This window comes from Wasmannia auropunctata, unplaced genomic scaffold (assembly GCF_000956235.1).
Source record: "Wasmannia auropunctata unplaced genomic scaffold, wasmannia.A_1.0 LD334880.1, whole genome shotgun sequence".
Classification (NCBI taxonomy): Eukaryota; Metazoa; Arthropoda; class Insecta; order Hymenoptera; family Formicidae; genus Wasmannia; species Wasmannia auropunctata.
The window spans coordinates 207,096-226,166 of NW_012028010.1; the positions used below are offsets into that span (position 1 = coordinate 207,096).

The 19,071-nt window shown below is 36.4% G+C and overlaps 1 protein-coding gene across 4 annotated transcripts; it reads right to left on the reverse strand.

Moving 5' to 3' along the window:
- Positions 1-292: 292 nt before the first annotated feature.
- Positions 293-18,103, reverse strand: LOC105457882 (F-BAR domain only protein 2). 4 transcript variants are annotated; one of them, XM_011702804.1, is made up of 14 exons: positions 17,689-18,103; positions 13,523-13,828; positions 12,862-13,119; positions 12,545-12,740; positions 12,107-12,445; positions 10,920-11,036; positions 7,459-7,558; positions 6,189-6,450; positions 5,312-5,361; positions 5,094-5,239; positions 4,211-4,691; positions 3,904-4,120; positions 3,431-3,779; positions 293-2,910 (listed from the first exon to the last, which is right to left on the reverse strand). In XM_011702804.1, exons 1-14 carry the CDS (start codon positions 17,716-17,718, stop codon positions 2,840-2,842), a joined length of 2,922 nt encoding a protein of 973 aa, XP_011701106.1. In that variant the 5' UTR covers positions 17,719-18,103; the 3' UTR covers positions 293-2,839. The 4 variants fall into 4 exon arrangements, with proteins under 4 accessions (XP_011701106.1, XP_011701105.1, XP_011701104.1 ...); XM_011702803.1 differs by having other exon boundaries at positions 5,094-5,361; positions 7,468-7,558; XM_011702802.1 differs by having other exon boundaries at positions 5,094-5,361.
- Positions 18,104-19,071: the final 968 nt, after the last annotated feature.

Here is a 19,071-nt window from a genome sequence, read left to right on the forward strand (position 1 = left end):
TCTTTCTAAAACAATTATAATTATGTATTATTACTTATATAAACAGGATGATTCAAAAGCTGAAGTCATTAGCCTAAAAAATGATTAATCGTATAAAAAAACAAATCAGTTTATCTAAATATATAACTAACCGTTATCGAAATAAATCAAAATTAATTTTTTTCTCGTTTTAACTGTAATATCTTTTCAAGTACATACCTTGATAATCATGATCGTAGAACGACTAAGAAATTGATTCCAATAAAAAATAAATCTCGAGTACGATAAACAATATTACATTATAATCAAATAATTTTTATCGGTCAAGAACCATGAATTTTACTGGTCAGTTTAGGTAAATCATATTGACAGGCTTCTATTTTTAAAATGTTCAATGTGATTGTATTGCCTGGATGATTCTGCTTATCGATTCTCATATTTGAAAAAATTCTGAATCTTGTATTTCATTATTTATAAAGTCATTTGTAATTACTTATGTATTCAACTGCAAAACTTGAATAATCTAAGAGAACACATTATGTATAAATGGATATAATAAAATATAAAGAAATCTCGAAACTTTTAATGTGTATGAAAATCGATCGTGAGAGCTCCATAACTAATAAATAATACGTATATGTATAGGACGTTTATGTAAACCCATTTGCTGTTTTTTTACGACTAATGATTTACCGAACTAGTGACTTCGAGTTTTAAATCATTTTGCACATGTACACGCCTCCGCGTACTATATATTATATATATGCGCGTGTACAGTATGTATATATGTGTAATATTCGGAAAAACATTTTTTTGCTTGGTAAAAATAAAAAAAAATTCATATTCGTCTAATAATAATAATTATTATTATAATAATGGCTTTTAATGAGTTAAACATCACTATAATAGATAATCTAAAGATATGTTCAGAGGAAACAAAATATATATTGCACGATAATAAATAAGATTACTATCACAATCAATTGTCGTCATTTCTTCAAAAATATGATTGCAATATACATATCCTGCGCATGAACTAAATCTGTCAAATCAATTGCTGGATCTAGAATCGGAACATTCGCGATTGTCGCAATTAATTTTCGTTATTAATCTGTCAATTGATTGATTGATAATTGATCAACGCCGGGCATGAATTATCGATATACAAATAAATCGACCGTTTATATAATGCCTTCGGGAAAAATTGACTTACTTATTGAGAATTAATGTTTTGTATAAAAATGCCTTAACATTAGTCCGTGATATCTCCGTAATCTAACTGTTGATTAAATTAATCAATTTGTATAAAGCAATGGACGTGACGTGTGTGAACAAGTGTGAATATAACTGTAACGAGAAAATACGCTTCTTACGAATGCGAAAACGGAACGCGCCACAATCGCAATAGGTACGAAACTTTCAGCGTTTTACGTATAATACTAAGAATCTCAGTTTGAAACATTTAGATAAACGACTCCTCCTCGCTCGCCGTCAGCTATACCTAAAGCTAAAATCCTGTTATCGACGTCAAAATTGTGTTTTAACATTTAAACGTTCAAAAATACAGAATCGTATTTGATTCGTCTCGCATCCAACATGTGCTAACGTTTAAAAAAGTATCGTTGATTTAAACTCTTTATCTCTATTTCTCTTGCTACCGCTCCTCGCTGTCCTCGTTATTTCCACCGGTAAAACGACTTTTTTTTTTTACTCGCGTTCTTCTTTTATCGTACAGCTTACTACTTAGTATTATCTTCGCGCGCGCATAAAAATCAACTAAAAATTGGCGTACGTGCCAGAATCTCTTCGCCGAAAAGGCTCGCGCGCCACGTGCAAACAATATGCTCTCTACTTTCGAAAATATAAATGCTAAATATAGATATACTTAATCGGCATTTATATGTCGTTTACATTTTTTTTCTCTCCTTCCGCACCGGTTATCAACAATATATAATGCTAACATATTGCATTAAAATAACGCAGAACGTAACAATAAAAATAAAGAGCACTGTACATTGTTTCAAGGACTAATTGTAAGATAAAAAGAAAAACCGCCGCGACGTATTTTGATTATGTAGAGAGAAAGAGAGAGAGAGAAATTGTTAAATGGCGAAAGTTACCGTGTCGGAGAGTATGCTGGACACCAAAGATCTTCACGCGAGAATCGCCTCTCTCGTTTGACGGAAAGGACTGCTCGCATATATTTATCGCGTACTGTTTACTCGTAGAAACTTCGTTAAAACAGTAGTATTATTAGTTTAATACGGTTGTAGTACCTCAATGCGGGGAATATATAAAAAATTAAAAAAATATACAAGTTGTATATAAAACACATAGAATGCACGTTCGTCATAGCGCGTCCTGCATCAAGGTCAGATTTGCGTTTCTACCTGTTCGTTCTAGTACGCGAAGTCAATAAGGAATCGGCTTTGCACTTAAAATAGCAGCAAATATTTAGCGCCGAACGCGTCGTATTACTTCTAAGTTTCCTAATTGTATGTAATTGTATGTTCCCATCGAGATAAAATATAGTATGGCTTAATACAAATAAAGACTTGAAAGACTTCGGCGTTGAAAGCGCAGAGAGAATATGGATCTCGTTTATTTTTTGTTTTGGAAAAGACGTATCATTTCGGCTGTGCAAAACGCCTTTTCTATCTCGTTTTTTCAATTTCACGATTTTTACAAAAAAGATCCATTTGACCTCTTCGGCCGATGCACGCTTTGGTATCCAACAGGCTTCTCCACGCATAATCGGAATATGAACGAACGATAGTCGTGATATGGGCAGTGAATGATTAAGCAAGTACCAATATTAAATGGGCTGGCTCTCCCATTGAGGCGCCCATTCTGGAAGTCGTCAATCTGCATTAGATGGCGGCGCGGCATATCTCGAGCGCGAATCCGAATCTCCGTCGCATATATATTTTCCTGAAACAATTCAAACTTCGGTAACTAGTGAAAATAAAATCACGAAGATTATGTCCTTCGACAATCTTTTCTTTTTTCATTAACAAATAAATAGTATGTAAAAGGACATTGAAACTCTTTTACGAAAAATATCATTTTTATAGAAAATTTAAAGAAATTTAACTTAAATTTTAATTCGGATATTCATAATAGATTTTTATTTTAAGTCAAGACCGTCTTAAGTAATGTCTTGAGATGTTAATACGGCTCTATCTCATAACATCTCTTAAGATTATATAACTTAAGACGGTCTTAAATATAAGAATCGATTACGAATACCGGTTTTATAAGTAAATACAAGTTATAGTCTTAAGATGTTACAAGATTTTATAACGAGATAATATGTAAAATTTTTACTTGATATATATTTTACATATTATCTCGTTGTAAAAAATATTTTAAATGGCATAAAAATCATTTTCTTCATATATCTATTTTTGCGTAATCATGTGATTCAAAAATTTCTGATTATTTAACGTACCGGACACAAATTTTCGCTTCACCAAGCTCAATCGATATCCAGATCCTATAAGCTCAAATTCGACTCCCGACAATGTGGTCCCTTCGCAATTGAACTGAGTGAATATCGTGCCCTGATTGCCTGGACCGCGTTCAAGCTCGACTCGCGCCTTCAGGGATCCGACTCCGTTACCCTCGCTGTGCTGCGAAAGCTCCGTGAATTTCCATAATACGCGATTCGTATCGGGTAGCCACTGCGCCGGCGGTTTGCTGTTGAGCGACTTGAAACCGCCGTCGATGGGCGCCGCGACGTGGAGATTCAGCAGAGGGCTCGGCGAGGCCATGGCGCGACTGTTGTATTTATAATCGATCTAGAATCGGAAACAATCTAATTCGCAGCACGGCTACATCAAGCGAGATAGGAGAGATTTGGCTTTTTCGCTTTTGTTTTTCTCAAGCAATCTCTTAATAGAGATGGCCCAGTATCTTAATTACCTTTAGATCGGTGTGGCTCGTCTCACACTTCCAATACGCGACCAACTGAAAAGGGCACGAACCGGCGCCTTCCTTGCATTTGATCTGGTACTTGAGGATGTCCACATTGAAATACGAGGCCGAGGGATTCTGTTCAGCTTGCCGCCGTAGCAACATAGTTAAGGCACTCATGTTGAATTCGAAGATTGTACTATCGACGGTAGTCTGAGTTGCGTCCCTGCGAACATCCCGCGATCTCTTTTTTCTTATCAAGCCGCGCTTTCTCACGATTTTGAGGATCAACGCGAAATTAGCCAAAACGACTTACATGCTGATGAGTTGACTGTTCGGCAACAGCCTCTCCAACCTGTTGGTGTTCCTCACGCGGAAGGTCAGCTTGGCAGGACTGGGATTGTTCGCCAGGACTGTGACGATACCAGCCGGAAACGAGAGCATCATGTCGCCGCTTAGCTTCACTTGACATCGCGTCTCGTCCGTGCCACGAAAGTAGGAATGCACTATCTCGTGGAATGCGACCGCCAGCGGGATCGTGTCCGCTAGGCCGATCGTGAGTGGGGACGGTCCCCGCGAGGAACCCACGCCCACGCCAGCAGTGCGAAATTCTAGGCTGGCAACGCTGTCGGCGCGGGATATCGTCGCGGGTGACATCCTGCCACGTGGCGACGGACCTTCTCCTCGACGCGACGGCGGTCTGGGTATCACGATCGAGCCCGTCGGCGTCGAGGACGCGGACTGCTTAGGTGGCAAGGCCGGCGTGATGTCTCCAATTTCCGAAAATAAATCCCCATCTAAAAAAGGAAAAAAAGTGATTTTTTTTTACAAACTCTTGTCTTTCTTGTTTCTAATTTCGCTACGCTTCAATTTAACTACGTCGAGTTTATTTATGAGCAATCGTCAAAATCGATAATTACCAGATATAATATAACAATTAATCATCTACTATTGCAATTACATTGGATTAGAATATTAAATGTCAAATGCTACAATTTCTTAAGCGTAATATAACTATAACTCATATCTTAATAATTCTTTCCATTTTCGCATACGTATCATACTAAATAAGTTGAACGTCATTCGACGTTCGCAAGTTCCGCAAAAGTTCATTTATTCACCACGGTCGATGGTGGCTTAGCGAATTTATTATCCAGCAAGCAGGATAAACTCGTTAATAGAGGAATTAAAGGATTTACCTGGGAATCGGGTATGAGAATGTGTAGGCGGCGCAGATTGCGGCAGCGGCGGCTGCGACGGGGTCGGCGATGTGGAAAGTGGCGGTGGGCTCTGCAGCGGGGCGTAAGGGTGGCTGCCGGTCGGTGTCGACGCGCTCGACGGCGTACTGCTAGGATTGAACAAGTTTAGGCCAAGTAAATCTGAGCTTGGCTTACCTCCTAATTGCTGTGACACTGACTGAGACCTTTTCATGTGATGATCGGAATCAGTATTCGATCCTCTACGTCCCTGTTCGAACAAGACACATCGTCAGAAAAACGAAGCGGCTCCGGGTATTTTTTTCCTAATGACGCGAATACTGAGTATTCAAAAAATTGTGATATAAATCAAGAAAGAAATTTTTGACGAAAAAACAGGCTACAAAGATACAATCATGTTTTTGCAAGGGATATTGTTTTCATTAAAAGTCATCTAAGAAAGATTGAGAAGTTAATAAATAATATATTATATGTACATACATATATAATATTTTGTAAACTATTGATTTTTCGATAACTTTATCTTAATACTTTTATATGCAGAATAATTAACGGAACCATATTATGTAAAAAAATATTATTTTATTTTAAAAAATGATGATATCCTTCATATAATCGTAAAAAATTAGTTTTTTCGGAAATTATTTTTACCATTATTTATCCCCCTTCAAATCGTACTTTTGTCTGAAATATTTTTCCATATCTCTTATACTATTTGAAGAAAATTGCGAAAATTAAAATGGGACAACTTGTGTGTGTGTGTGTGTGCGTGTATTTTTTTAACCTGCTTTTTCATTCAAATTTTCCTCGCAATACCACAGCTTTTGTATGATATTGTGTACATTTACAATATTTAATAATCAAATACAGATATTATTTCATACTCGGTCTCTTTATACTCTATACTATTAATATTTTTTACGACTCAGACAAAAAATTGTGTGACAAGCATGTTTGAAATTTAAATATTTTATGCCTCTTCATATTTGTGCCTTCTTCTAAGATATAAAATAATTGTCTTGGTCGCGATGTATAACGCACAATACGAGATTTTTGTCAGCAGAGAGTATAACTTACTGTTGGTGCAGGTGATAAAGATAAATTTTCCACTGTCGCCCTCAATTCGTCCACACTAGCGCTCATAGGTGCACCACCATTGCTCAAAGGTTTTATTTCCACTCGAATCTTACGCTCCCTCTCATCCTCCGAATCGGTATCCGAACTGGAATAGAACCCCTTTTCGTTTTCCCACGGATCCGGCTTCGGTCTAATACAAAAACCGTCCTCGTCCACCTCCGGCGTTGGTGTTTCTGACTTTCTGCTGTCTTCCTTGTCCTCCCTATTGCGTTCGTGACAGATCATTTAAAATAATGTACTTTCGGAAGTTCCAGCAGGCCCAGTGCATTACGTAATAAAAATTCTTTCATGCTAGAAGCGTGCTAAAGTAATACAATTGTTGCGCTTATAAGGCGTGATACGTGAGATAACTGAAGTTTTTACGAGTATTCAAGTATTCTACTGCACTGATAAAGATAATGCTTATATACATGGATCCATGAATGCTTTCTTTTCGAACTTTGCAATCCTTTTACTTTCAAATATAGGCGTGGATTTCGACAGAAATTTCAATACAATTTCACATATGTTAGCATATTCGAGCAACGTTACATAATATTTGTACATAGGGAGACAATATCATGAAATTAAGAACTATTATTTTGTATATAATGCATGAGCAGAATTAAATATATTAAATATTTCGCAAAATAAATTATTTTACCTCATGCAGAATTATACCTTATACAGAAGAGATATACACATATGTGAATTTAATAATGAAATTATAAAAAAGACAATATATAATTTAACTATTTTATAACTCAGAAATATGCTTTCGAAATGTTGATAATTTACAAAATAACAACTAAATATTTAGTTTTGATAACTTCCAGATAATCACTCATCTATATTTAATAGTTTATTTGACCGTTAGCATCCAACGATATTCGATATTAAAAGAAAGCATTTGCAGACTCATGTTCCAAATATTTTAGACATATCTTGTATATCATGATTGATAATGATTGATAGAAAATTATAATATGCAATATCTCGGACGGACAAATAGAATATTCAACAACAAAGCATTCCGAGTCTGATAGATTCACATCCAGCGAGAGTATGTTTAATTTAAAAAATTAAAATCTTAAATATGTACACTTCTTTTTCTGTTTTCATAGTACAGATCGATAGTTTGTCTGCTGGTTGTGAAACTGACTCTATATATGTATATATATATATATATATACATATGTGCACTAGGTCTGCTGTGCATGCATGTACTGACAGGTCAGACTTTTCTTCTTTGTTGCTGCTTGTGTCCACGAGGTCCTTCTTCTTCTTCGCCTTCTTCTCCTTTCGTTTTTCTCTCCTACTGCGTAGGAACCCTGTTGGTCGTGGACACCGCAAATGTAGACAATAGGACGGTATATGTACTGCGATATATGTATACTAGCTACCTTTTTTTTTTTTTTTTAAAAAACGTATGCTTTATGCGAATTACACTCTTACAGTTACACCAAATTATGAATTCATCTCTAGCTGCGAAATTAAGGTACTAAAATTCCTGTTAAATTCACTACTAATCAAGTATTTATGTATGTATACTTAGAAATAAATTCCAACATCTATTATTCTATTTTCATTATTTTCCACTGCACAAATAGAATTTTGCACGAAGGAAAATAAGATATTTGTATGAATTGATACTAAGTCTCACGAAAATATAATAGAAAAATATCCGATGCTGACATTAAAAAAGTATCGTAGAATATTGGTGTTTCTACTTAATAACACGACTAAACTATAAAATAAATAAAATGAAAAAAGCAAAAACTACATAGTTGCATTACTATCTACACGAATATGTATCTACTCGAATATACAGTGCGTAGTTTGAACGAGAACTGCTGTTGCTTGTATAAAAAAAAAAAAAAAAAAAAAAATACAAGAATCGTTATATTTCGTTTCAACATTTGTATGAGCAGTACGTAATGTACATTTATAAAAATCTAATGAGAAATGAAGAATTTACTTTCCAAGTGATCAAAATGTAGCGCAACATGATCAAACAGCATCTAATACAAAACAAATCCTCCTATGTCGTTAATAATTAATTGGCATTCCTGTATGCATTTCTAATTAATCAACTAACTTCTGCATTCATGATGCTGACACGAGTTTCCTCGCAAACATCAATCTACGCCTCTATTACGGATATAAATTTATCTTGATTTAAATTGCGTATGTTCTTTTTTTTTTTTTAAATTACGTCGTTATTGAGAATAGCGTCATCTCCAACGATGTTTTTTTTTTTTACAATACAAGTATCATCTTTCGAGAAAATGCATGTCAGCGCTTTGTAAGATAACGACTAACTAATAAGTGAATACCTACGTCAAACGAAGGATGCAGATGGCAAAAAGAGTGAGGTATACAGAAAAGAAAATTCAGTAGTGGAGTAGAGCACGTCACGTTAGTAGAAATATGAAGGTATCCCACGCACCATCACCATCAAAAGTCCTACTGTATCTGCATCGTCTACTCTCTTCTTAAATTGTTTTTCTAACAATTACTAAACCTACATTGACACACTATAATAAACGCATTTCGTTTCATTTTCTTTTTTTTTTTTTGCACATTCTCGTCCGTGCATGCCTCTCTTTGGAAGATTGTATACACAGAGGGACACAACGTCCTCTGCAAGCCAATCTAACACTGCATGCAAAAAAATAGTCTCGAACATTAAAATCAACAAATATTTAGAGGAACAATCCACAGACAGATAGATAGAGAGAGAAAAATATTCTACACGAGAAAAAACGTAATCTATCAAATGAAAACGTGAATGCTGCGGAAGATGCTACGGGAATGACTGTCATCGACGAGAAACATAGTTCGGGGTAACAGTTGCTTTCGGAATCACATTACGCTATTGGAAAAGAAAGAAAGATATTCTCCTGCACTTGGAAAATAAATATGTAAGTAATAAACACGTGAGCCATGCAAATTAGGAATTTCATAAAAACGGCTCACCTGAGGCCCCGTCAGTAGCCAACCCCACTCTTGTATCTCAACATTATTCAAGTCCAACTCCCTTTAGTTTAGTCATATTTCTTTTGTTTTTATTTTTATCTCACTGCACTGACGTTACAGAATGAACTTTAGAAACAGAATTATATGCTATAATCCGTGTAATTACAAGTCTATTCGGGATGGTCATTAGCGGTACGTGTTAGCATTTGGATCACTTATGACATGTAAAGAAGTTTTATATATATATATATATATATATGGATGTCTGTCTGTGTCTCGCGATTGTATGACCCATTCATGTACTTATTCTTGATCTTATGAGAAACGGAAAAAAATGAACGGAAAGACAAAAGTGAAGCTACGTTTAAACACATCTATTGAGAGCTACAACATTTATGTGAACAACATGTTATTTAATCTTTAATCTTCCGCGGTTATATCTAAAAAGAAATATAAAAGTTCGAAGTATTTTTAGATGGTGATTTCACAACAAACCGAACGCACTCGATGTAGATGATTCGACTGTGTAAATACATTAATTTTATAGATTTCCCCTTATCGTGGTTGTGTAAAACAATTGATGCAAATCGTATATATCGCTATATAATCGGATAATATATGTATATATTCCCACAGAGATTGTTAGAAAAACAATTTATAGGTGAAATTTTATGAAAATACGAAAGTAATTAGACTCCCATACATTTCTAATGCTAGATATGCCTATGTTCTATAAAAGCGTCTTCCAATGTTAATAAAATGCAAACTAAAAATATTTCTTCCTTTAATCAAAATAAGAATCTTTCCAAATTTAATCTCCATTTCAAACGCGGAAATAAAATCAAAGTGAAGAAATATTTTGCATTGGTGTTACATGTGAAGCAGAAATTAATGTTACGTTAAAATATGTATAATTGTTTAGCTCGAATGGAAAGAGAGGATGTAATTGTAACATTAATTTAAAGCGTTTTGGACAATGTTAGTATACGTACATCGCTGTTCTAAAAGTGAGCACAGTGGAGGAATCATAATACGCGCAACCACTATAAGTCAGTAGACATAATTTATTTAACCAACTTACGTTCTGTTCGACCAGAAAATATACGAGGTATTTAAAAAGAAGTAATGTCACTGTCACCGAGCACCATAAAGAGAGAACAACCGATAGAGAAACATCATAGAGATCTACATGGGAAATGCTCGAATAAGACTGATCCTGTTGTAAATTATGGAAGAAAATAAATCCCCTTCCTCTTAATTTAAATAACAAAATAAGGTAATACTTGAGAATTTATATGTGACAATATTTACGATAAACGTTTTCACGCGCGCGCATTATAAATTTTCAAAAATTAATAACTGACCATTCATATTCGAGCCAACATATAATAGATTGTCCGCATAAAATTTCTCGATTAAGAATGTGGCAATAGATGAAAAATGGTGTGCAAAGTTATTTTACGTTTCGTTACTCTTCAAGTATCTTCAATAAAAGAAAGAGAACGTGATAAGTTAGAAACCATACGAACAGAGGCATGGCAATCGTTAATTGTCGTATCAGCGAAAATTAAGAATACAGAATACGATTACTTTATGTACTCGGCAGCTAACGTCAGTATCAGTAATCTCTAATTTAATGTTGTATACCGTATTCTAACAACAATGTGAGAGGGTATGGTAGAGGGGGTATAGGAATAAAATGTAAATTGTTACATTTAGATCCTCTGAGAGGGTTCCTGGAGATGCTGGGAGGTGGAACAGCAGGAGGCAGGTTGTTCCCTTGAGGGGTGGCAGGTGCCGAACCAGACGACCCTGCTTGCTTCTGTTTGTCTGAAACAACACTCATCATTCTCACGTCTTTGAACACCTCCCCATCAACTGATGGCCCTTTTTTTTCCTCTCGCTCCGTGTCGCACTATTATGCACGTTAGTTGTACCGATTCGAATTTTAATGACCTTGGCATTTCAGAGCGTTCCAGAGGGGTGGGAATAGATTTTTAATGACCACGTAATATCTCTATATATGTATTTTCGCATCTCGGCCACATACAATTGCAGTAATACTCGACAACACAAAAGCAACTAATGCACGAATATGCAAAAATCAGAGGCAGAAAAGAGATATTAAGTATCGTACTAATTGCATAAAAAAATATGAAAATATAGTTGCATTAAATTTTCTGCCTGCACACGATAATTAACCGCGCGAGCAAATTTAATTCATTATTCGTCTGTTTACTTCTCATGGATGAGCGAAATAGTGAAGTTATCTTTAACAAGTACCCCTAATATACATGTAAGAGAACATAATTTGCAATATACATATGATAATACAATTAACAATAAAATTGAAACAAACCCCCTGGAACACAATGGTACTCTATATGTCATCCTCCACCTAATGTTAGATCGTTACGCATAAGCAAGTATAACACAACAACCACATAAGCGTAAACAAATCGATAAAAACTATACTGCGTCTCGTTATTCGAATTGATATATCTGTGATCGAGTGCTGCAATTCAATTGGGCAAGTGTATAATGTGATCAATGATATGGTACTAACGGATATAAAATTAAAAATGCCTACCCAGACATATTTGCAATGCTATGCCGATACTTGTTTCACGAGTAAACGCTGGATGATAACAAAATTAATTTCGTCCGAAACGATCGAAAGCGCATTCGTCTTTTTGTGAAACAACATGAAGATGTAAAGGTGTATCGATGTAATGTAAAAATGTTACGAGAAATGGGAAGAAAACGTGTCTCGTACGAGATGTAGCATCTCATTGCATCAAAGCCAAGGTAGGTTCAAAAACTATTGCAATTAAAGAAACTTCGAAAAAGTCTATGGTAACTTCAATGAAAGAGAGAGAGAGACAGAGAAAGAAACCTACCCTGGGAGTTGGACATGAACAGGTTGAGTAGCGAGGTAGTACGGCGGGAAGCCTTGGTGGTTTGTGCATGTGACAGTTCTCTGTCCTTTTCCTTCTGTCTTTCTTTTTCTCTATCCTTTTCCAATATCACCCTTCCCCTTTCCCCGTCCAGTACCCTCAAAGTACCACCCTCCCCCTTTAATCCCTGATCTTTCTTTGAACTGTGACTGTTACCGGCTACGCCTGTCTCGCCGTTGGTGCCCTTTGACGTTTCCTTAGGCGTCTCTACGCTGCCTTCCGACTGCGAGTGGCTGGTCATTTCTGCTAAACTCGTCATAACTTCCTCATACTCGATCACACCTGATTTACAGACACGTAATGGCGTACCATTGTCCATTAGAACGGGGGCAGAGAAAGAAAGGGAAGGAAAGAAAGAAATCTCTTAAATATTCTCTTTACCTGGTTTCTCGAAACCCGTGTATTTACTCTGAACGAATTGCTCTAACAACTTCTCCACCGTCATATCGACGCATTGCCGTTTGAAATCGATATGCACCTGGCCGACCTGCTCGTGATTGGTTTGCAAAACGTCAGCGTACGTATTCAGAAATTCCTTCATGTGCTTCAGATGCGTCTCTTCCACATCTTGGAACCGCTTGGTAACGAAAACGTACATTGATTAGTACGCATCGCTCAATCGCCCGTGCAGAGCAATATTTATTCTCGCGAAGCCTAACTTCTAACGCTTTTTTTTTTTTTAAATCCAGAATTAGTACCCTGCAAGCCTGAGTCATTTTTGCCTCGAAGTCGTTTCGTATGACCGTGTACTTGTCCACCAGCGTCCTGTAATCGTCTTGGGCCTTTTTGAATTTGCTCTCCGCCTTCTCCAATTCCCTCTGGCTGGCATTGTCCTTCCTCAATTTCTCTAACTCGAGGCGCTTTTGCATACACATGTCCTTCGCCTTGTGTAACGTTACCGTAATGCTCTGTATACTTTGTACAACTTCTAAAGTAGACGATTCTTCTTCCTTCACCTAGATTTATTATCGGTACACGTCAACATAACAGCAGTATTGCCATTCGCTAGTTAAACTATTCCGATTAAGAATTAACGCGAATCAATTCAATAGTGCAGTTAGTTGTGTATGCTGTGCGCGCGCTTTGATAGATAAGACCTCTGCACATTGCCGATTCGATTGTCTGACGAGATGAGAACCTACTGACCCAACTGTGGGCGGATACTGATAATTTATGGGACACGGTATATCTGACTGTATTTTGCAGCAAAGCGTGGCAATCGTGAATAAAGAATAACATCGTATCTCATTGTTAGTTTGTAAGACCGCAATTAATGAGAAAAATATATTAAGATTTTTCAATAAAAAGGTGTAATCAGTCGACGAGTTGTAAACAAGAAAAAGAAATACAATTACGTACAGCCTTATGTTTCTTGTGCAGTTCGTCCGCATATTTTGACACATCTTTTATGAGTTCGGAAACCCGCTGGGCCATTTGGAAGTGTAAAACGGCGAGTTTCTCGGCGGCACCTCTCAGAGCGGCCCATACAGGTGCGAATGTCCCTTGCGTGCTATTGCTCGCCTGCTTCGCTACCTTACTAAGGAGTTTATAATTGTTTTCCTCTATGGCCGATCTTTCCCGCAAAAATTCAGCCAATTCCTTGCTGGCGATTACACCATGCTTCATGTTATGATACAACACGTCAAATCCATTGTTCTTTTCGCCCTTGAATAATAAAAAAAGTACTTCAGTATTCGGTTTCAATTAACTCTAAAATTCGATTTATCAAATTTAAATCGTTTCATAAAATGGTATTCCTTGTAGTTTAATTATCCCAAGGATCTTTTAATCGTTCAATGGAGGAAATATTATTTTGAGAATGAATTGAACAAAACGTACGGTAATTCGATATTGAAAATTTATTTATATAACAATACGTCTAAAAATAAAGATTTTCAACTTATTTATAATCGTAAAGAATCCATTTAAAATATAAAATCTAAATATTTTTTAAGTATGTACTATTTATCAGAATCTACTATAAAGGTAGATTTTAATTTTATTTTAGTTTTCTGCAAAAATTAAAATTTTTTGCATTAAAAAAAGTTTTGGAAAGCTTAAAAAAGATATAAATTTTTGCAGAAAATTAAAATATTTAAATCTTCTTTTATCAAATTTTAATAGTATATATTTAAAAAGGTATCTAATATTTAGATCTAGTTTTTGAGAGTTATACTGCACACTGTTCAAAATGTGGCGGTAAACATTTTACATAGAAAATATAAAAATATTGAAAATTGTGACTTTATGTAATTTCCTGGATATAAAGCTGTATAAATAAATATAATTTTAACGTCAAAATGTTTTCATTTAATCCACTCATAAAATTGCATTTTTACCAAATAGAGTGAAGAAGCCCCTAAATTTAATTTAATAACATTTGTGTATACATATAACTGAATGTAATCTCAAGAGAATCATAAATACTACTAATAACTCATATTATTAATAACACTAACTACTTTCATTTTAATGATAAACTCTAATAAATTAAAAATCAATTTTTTCTTAATGAAAACTTTAATTCTCTAATAGTGTTTCCAAGCAATTGAAAAAGATTTTCGGTAATTTCGAATATAAAGCAAACAGACAACGAATTCATATTCCACATTTAATTTCAAATAGACTTTAATTGACTTGAATGAAATTTTAATTCAAAGATAAATCATAAAGATATATAATGTGAAAAATGAAAAAGTACGATGAGTAACGACTTTGCTTGATATTTTTGTTAAGAAAAAATTGATTCCATATTCATCAAAGAATTTATAATTAAAATTGCAAATGTGACATAGCTTCTTTCTTTTGTTTTAAATTTTTAAAAATCGAAAAATTAGCACAAAGAATAGAAAAAAAGTTACAGTTAGATTATCATTTCTGTATCAGAAAATCTGTATAGAAAAGTCTTGCAATTAGAATATAACACGACTGAAAAATATACTGCATACTATATTGGAATGGTACTTAAGACCACTTAGCCGTTTAACACTTGAACTCTGATCATGTGGTAAATCCACGTTGAGCAGAATCGCTCAAGTGACGTCGCCGTAATAAGCTGTCATTACATATTATTGCCCTTGTCATCCTATTGTACCGATTACTCACGGCAGTTATACGTCTCAATTTTCTGCATTGATTTTATTGTAAAAGAATCTCTCGCAAACACAATGCTCAGCCAATGCCTGATATTTTAAATATCATAAAGTAATCTCCTATACAGGACATTCTCGCAGTGTCAAAACAAGGAAGTGACAACTATCTTATCGACAACCGTGCGTTTTGAGAGAAAGAGTTGCAGATAAAATAAGAACATGTAGCTTGGCCATGGCATTGGCTTCAAATAAATTTTTAGCGTGTAAGAAACTTAAAAGAAACTCTCCATGGCGAAACTTATGCAGCCAGACGAAGTAATCTCCTGTACGGGACACTCTTGCAGTGTCAAAAAAAAGGAAGTGACAACTATCTTATCGACAACCGTGCATTCTGAGAGTTGCAGATAAAAGAATATGTAGCATTGGCTTCAAATAAATGTTTAGCGTTCTTAAAGTAAACTCATGACGAAACATATACAGTCAGATTTATTTATATTACTTTTTAACAATATTATGCTTCTCTTGTCACAATAATAAAAATAAGTAAATATGCATATTCTTTACATTTACCATTAACGTATACATATGTGTATATACACGGAGAGAATTTTCTTTTAAACTTTATCTTAAAAATCATATTAATTGTGAGACAACATAGTATTTTGATAAATTTTATGTGATTTTCTCTGTTTTTTTGTACTAAGCACTACAATTTGTCGTAGCATATATTAAAAAAAATAAAAATCAGATAAAATTCATCGAAATACATACTATGGTGTCCTACGATTGACATGATTTTTAAAGTAAATTTTAAAATAAAATTCTCTCCGTTTATATATATGTATGTATATATACATATATGTACACACACATACATATTCATACATATAAATGATATTATACTCGTATAACCATAAAGATCCATTTATAAAACTCTAATTGTAAGACCGGTATTCATAATTCAGTATTCATAATTCTTATATTCGAGATCATCTTAAACGAACTTGAGACGCTAATACGGTCATTTCATTCGTATCATCATTCATTAGTTGAATGGTGTGTTTTCAAACTGTCCGTGACTAGAATTAAAATAATCTTGAATATAAAGTCGGTCTATGAATATACCGCTTTATAAAGGCAATATAAACATTAGAAACGGCATTGAGCAAATTAATGGCAGATTTTGTTCATGTCTACTTGACATTGAGAGACGACAGAGAGAGAGGGGGAGAGAGAGAGAGAGAGAGAGAGAGAGAAACAATGAGACTCAATGTCTCATTGTTAGCCGCGAACTCGATACGACCGACCTGGGAAAGGATTCCTTTTTGCGAGCAATTTCCAGCGTTCCAACGTTCGCCTGGAAGATCCTCGCCGAGATACACGTTGCAAGGAACGTGCGTGAATGCTCCCGCAATTAGAGGCTAATTGCGAGACGGTATAAACAGCGAGAGAGAGAGAAACCGACACGCGGCAGGTGTCCTGCGACTTCGCACATAAAAACGCGTAAGCCGGGACTTGGCAAGCTGCATACCTACGAACGCAGCGCACATGTCAATGAGCGCGTGGAGGATATCTTTTTTTTTTTTTCTACACACGCTTCACGCGATGAACGGTTGAGAATGTAAGCGCACGTACAAGTATGTAGATAGAAGGTAAAAGAGAGGAGAAAGAGAGGGTAGGAAGAGAAAGAAAGAGACGGAGAGAAAAAGAAATAGGGGAAGAAAGAGGAAAAGAGGAGAAAGAAAAAGAGGGAAAGAGAGGAAACGAGAAGGGGAAAAGAAACAAAAAAAAAGGAAAGAGATGGAGGTAGAAGAGAGCAAAGGACAGGAGAGAAAATAAAAAGTCAATGAAAGAAAAGAGAGGAGAGAAAGAGAGAGAGAGAGAGAGAGAGAGAGGACTGAAAACGAGGGGAAAAATGAAAAAGAGGAAGAATAAATGAGGAAGTAGGAAGAAAATCAGAAAAGGATCAGAAACAAAGGGAAGAAAAGATAAAGAGGAGAGAAAGAGAGAGAGAGAGAGGCCAATAAAACGTTTTGGCAAGGAACGAGAGAGGACAATAAACGACAGGCAGGAAGGGGACGAAGGAGAGAGAGACTTCATTGACGAGTATATCGCGTCGCCGGAGCGGAGCCGGGCATCGAGAGGCATAACGATCGCGCGGGGGGGGAGGGGGGGCAAGGGCGCAGGATAGGGCAGGGTCGACGAGAATCATGACGGCGAGATGATCACGGCGCGGACGGATACATTCTCCCGCGACATAACCTAGATTCACGCGCGCTGACCGACTGGGCGAGACTGGGCGAGAGTGACATTTCGCACTTTCGCCTGTCAGAAGATTAGACACGGGAGAACGGAAAGAAAATGAGAAAGTAGAAAAGAGGCAACGAAATAGAGAAAGAGAGAGAAACATATTGATTCCTTCAGATCACTCACCCAGAAGTAGTCGACAAAATCCACGGTCATGTTGAGACCGCGATCAGACCATCATACTACCTCGCCTCGACCTTACGGTGTATATCGGCACGCAATTGCACCGCGCACTCTTTCCTCTTCTTCTTTTCTCTTCCTCCCGCGAACGGTAGCGCGCGCGCGAGACACACACGGCACTACTGATGGATGGGCTTCGGCGATGGGACGCGACACTCTCTCGGGAACGCGCAATACGCCTCGACAGTCTCGACACACACCGAACGGGCTGGCAGCGACTCCGCGGCGTTAAAGTTTGCTCGCCTGCCCAGGCGGGGGATGGGGAATCGCGAGCGGAACGGGCGCGCTCGAGCGCAGAAACACGGGTCAACTCTTGGCCAGTCGACTGTCTCCGTCTGCCGCCGCGCGTCGCTCCCTCTCCTCCTTCTCTTTCCTCCGCCCGTTTCAGCCGCCCTCCCCCCTCGCCGTAGTTCTGTCGTGTGCGCCAAGTTTCGTTTTCTCTCGTATGCGCGCGCACGTTGCTCCGCGCGCGGCTATTCGCCTCTCTGACGAGTGACCGGCGCGTGACCAATGGGAGCGCGGCAATCGACGCGCCCGTGTCTTGAGTTTCTGATCTCTCGAAGACGTAAGAACGGGTAGATAGAGACACAGTCGGTTTTCCGTACTACTATTCTAGATAATCATAGATCTAACGTAATATAAGTCTAATTCTTCAATATTTTAATGTTATCTGTATGCAATCTATCTCATAATATGAGATACGCCAAGTGAATTCGCATGTGTCAATGTTGATCAACTGGGGGCTTTTCAAGCGCGACTATTTACAAGTGTTTAACCTGGGCTGCGTTTCTATTGGTTGCAGCTTACTACTGGAACGAATGTTTGCAGCTACAATTTACCGATGTCCCTCCTGCCATCTCCATTCAGCAAATAAGGTATTAATAAAATAAGCAGATGTATAAAACAGTCGGTAATAAAGAGATTAACGATAAGAGATTAATGATAAGATATTAATGATAAGAGATTAATATAGAGATTAAAATTTGATTAGCATTCGTTCTCTCTCTCTCTCTCTCTCTCTCTCTCTCTCTTTCTATTTTTTACTTTAGTATTGAAAAATAAGCAGATACCTATAAGGAAAAAAAGAGAAATTAAATAAAGTGCAGAAAGTGTAATTAAAACGATGGACTACAAGCATGTGTATGTTCCAAAATTTATTAACAGTACTAAAATCTATAATTCACATTATGTATATTATAGATATATTACAATTTATTTAAGCATGCGTTACTTTTAATAATGTGTTAAAATTTGATTGTCTTTATCGATTATGATCTCAATCGCCATTTTACACAATTACCTACATTAATTTTTTTCTAAATCATTATA

What these genes read in the sequence shown, in the direction of transcription:
- LOC105457882 (XM_011702802.1), bottom strand. Translation starts at nt 17,718, where the DNA reads ATGACCGTGGATTTTGTCGACTACTTCTGG. An exon ending in ATTTTGTCGACTACTTCTGG is followed by an intron (nt 13,829 to 17,688) that starts GTGAGTGATCTG and finishes TTATTATTCAAG; the next exon opens with GGCGAAAAGAACAATGGATT. An exon ending in GAAGCGAAAATTTGTGTCCG is followed by an intron (nt 2,911 to 3,430) that starts GTACGTTAAATA and finishes GAATTGTTTCAG; the next exon opens with GAAAATATATATGCGACGGA.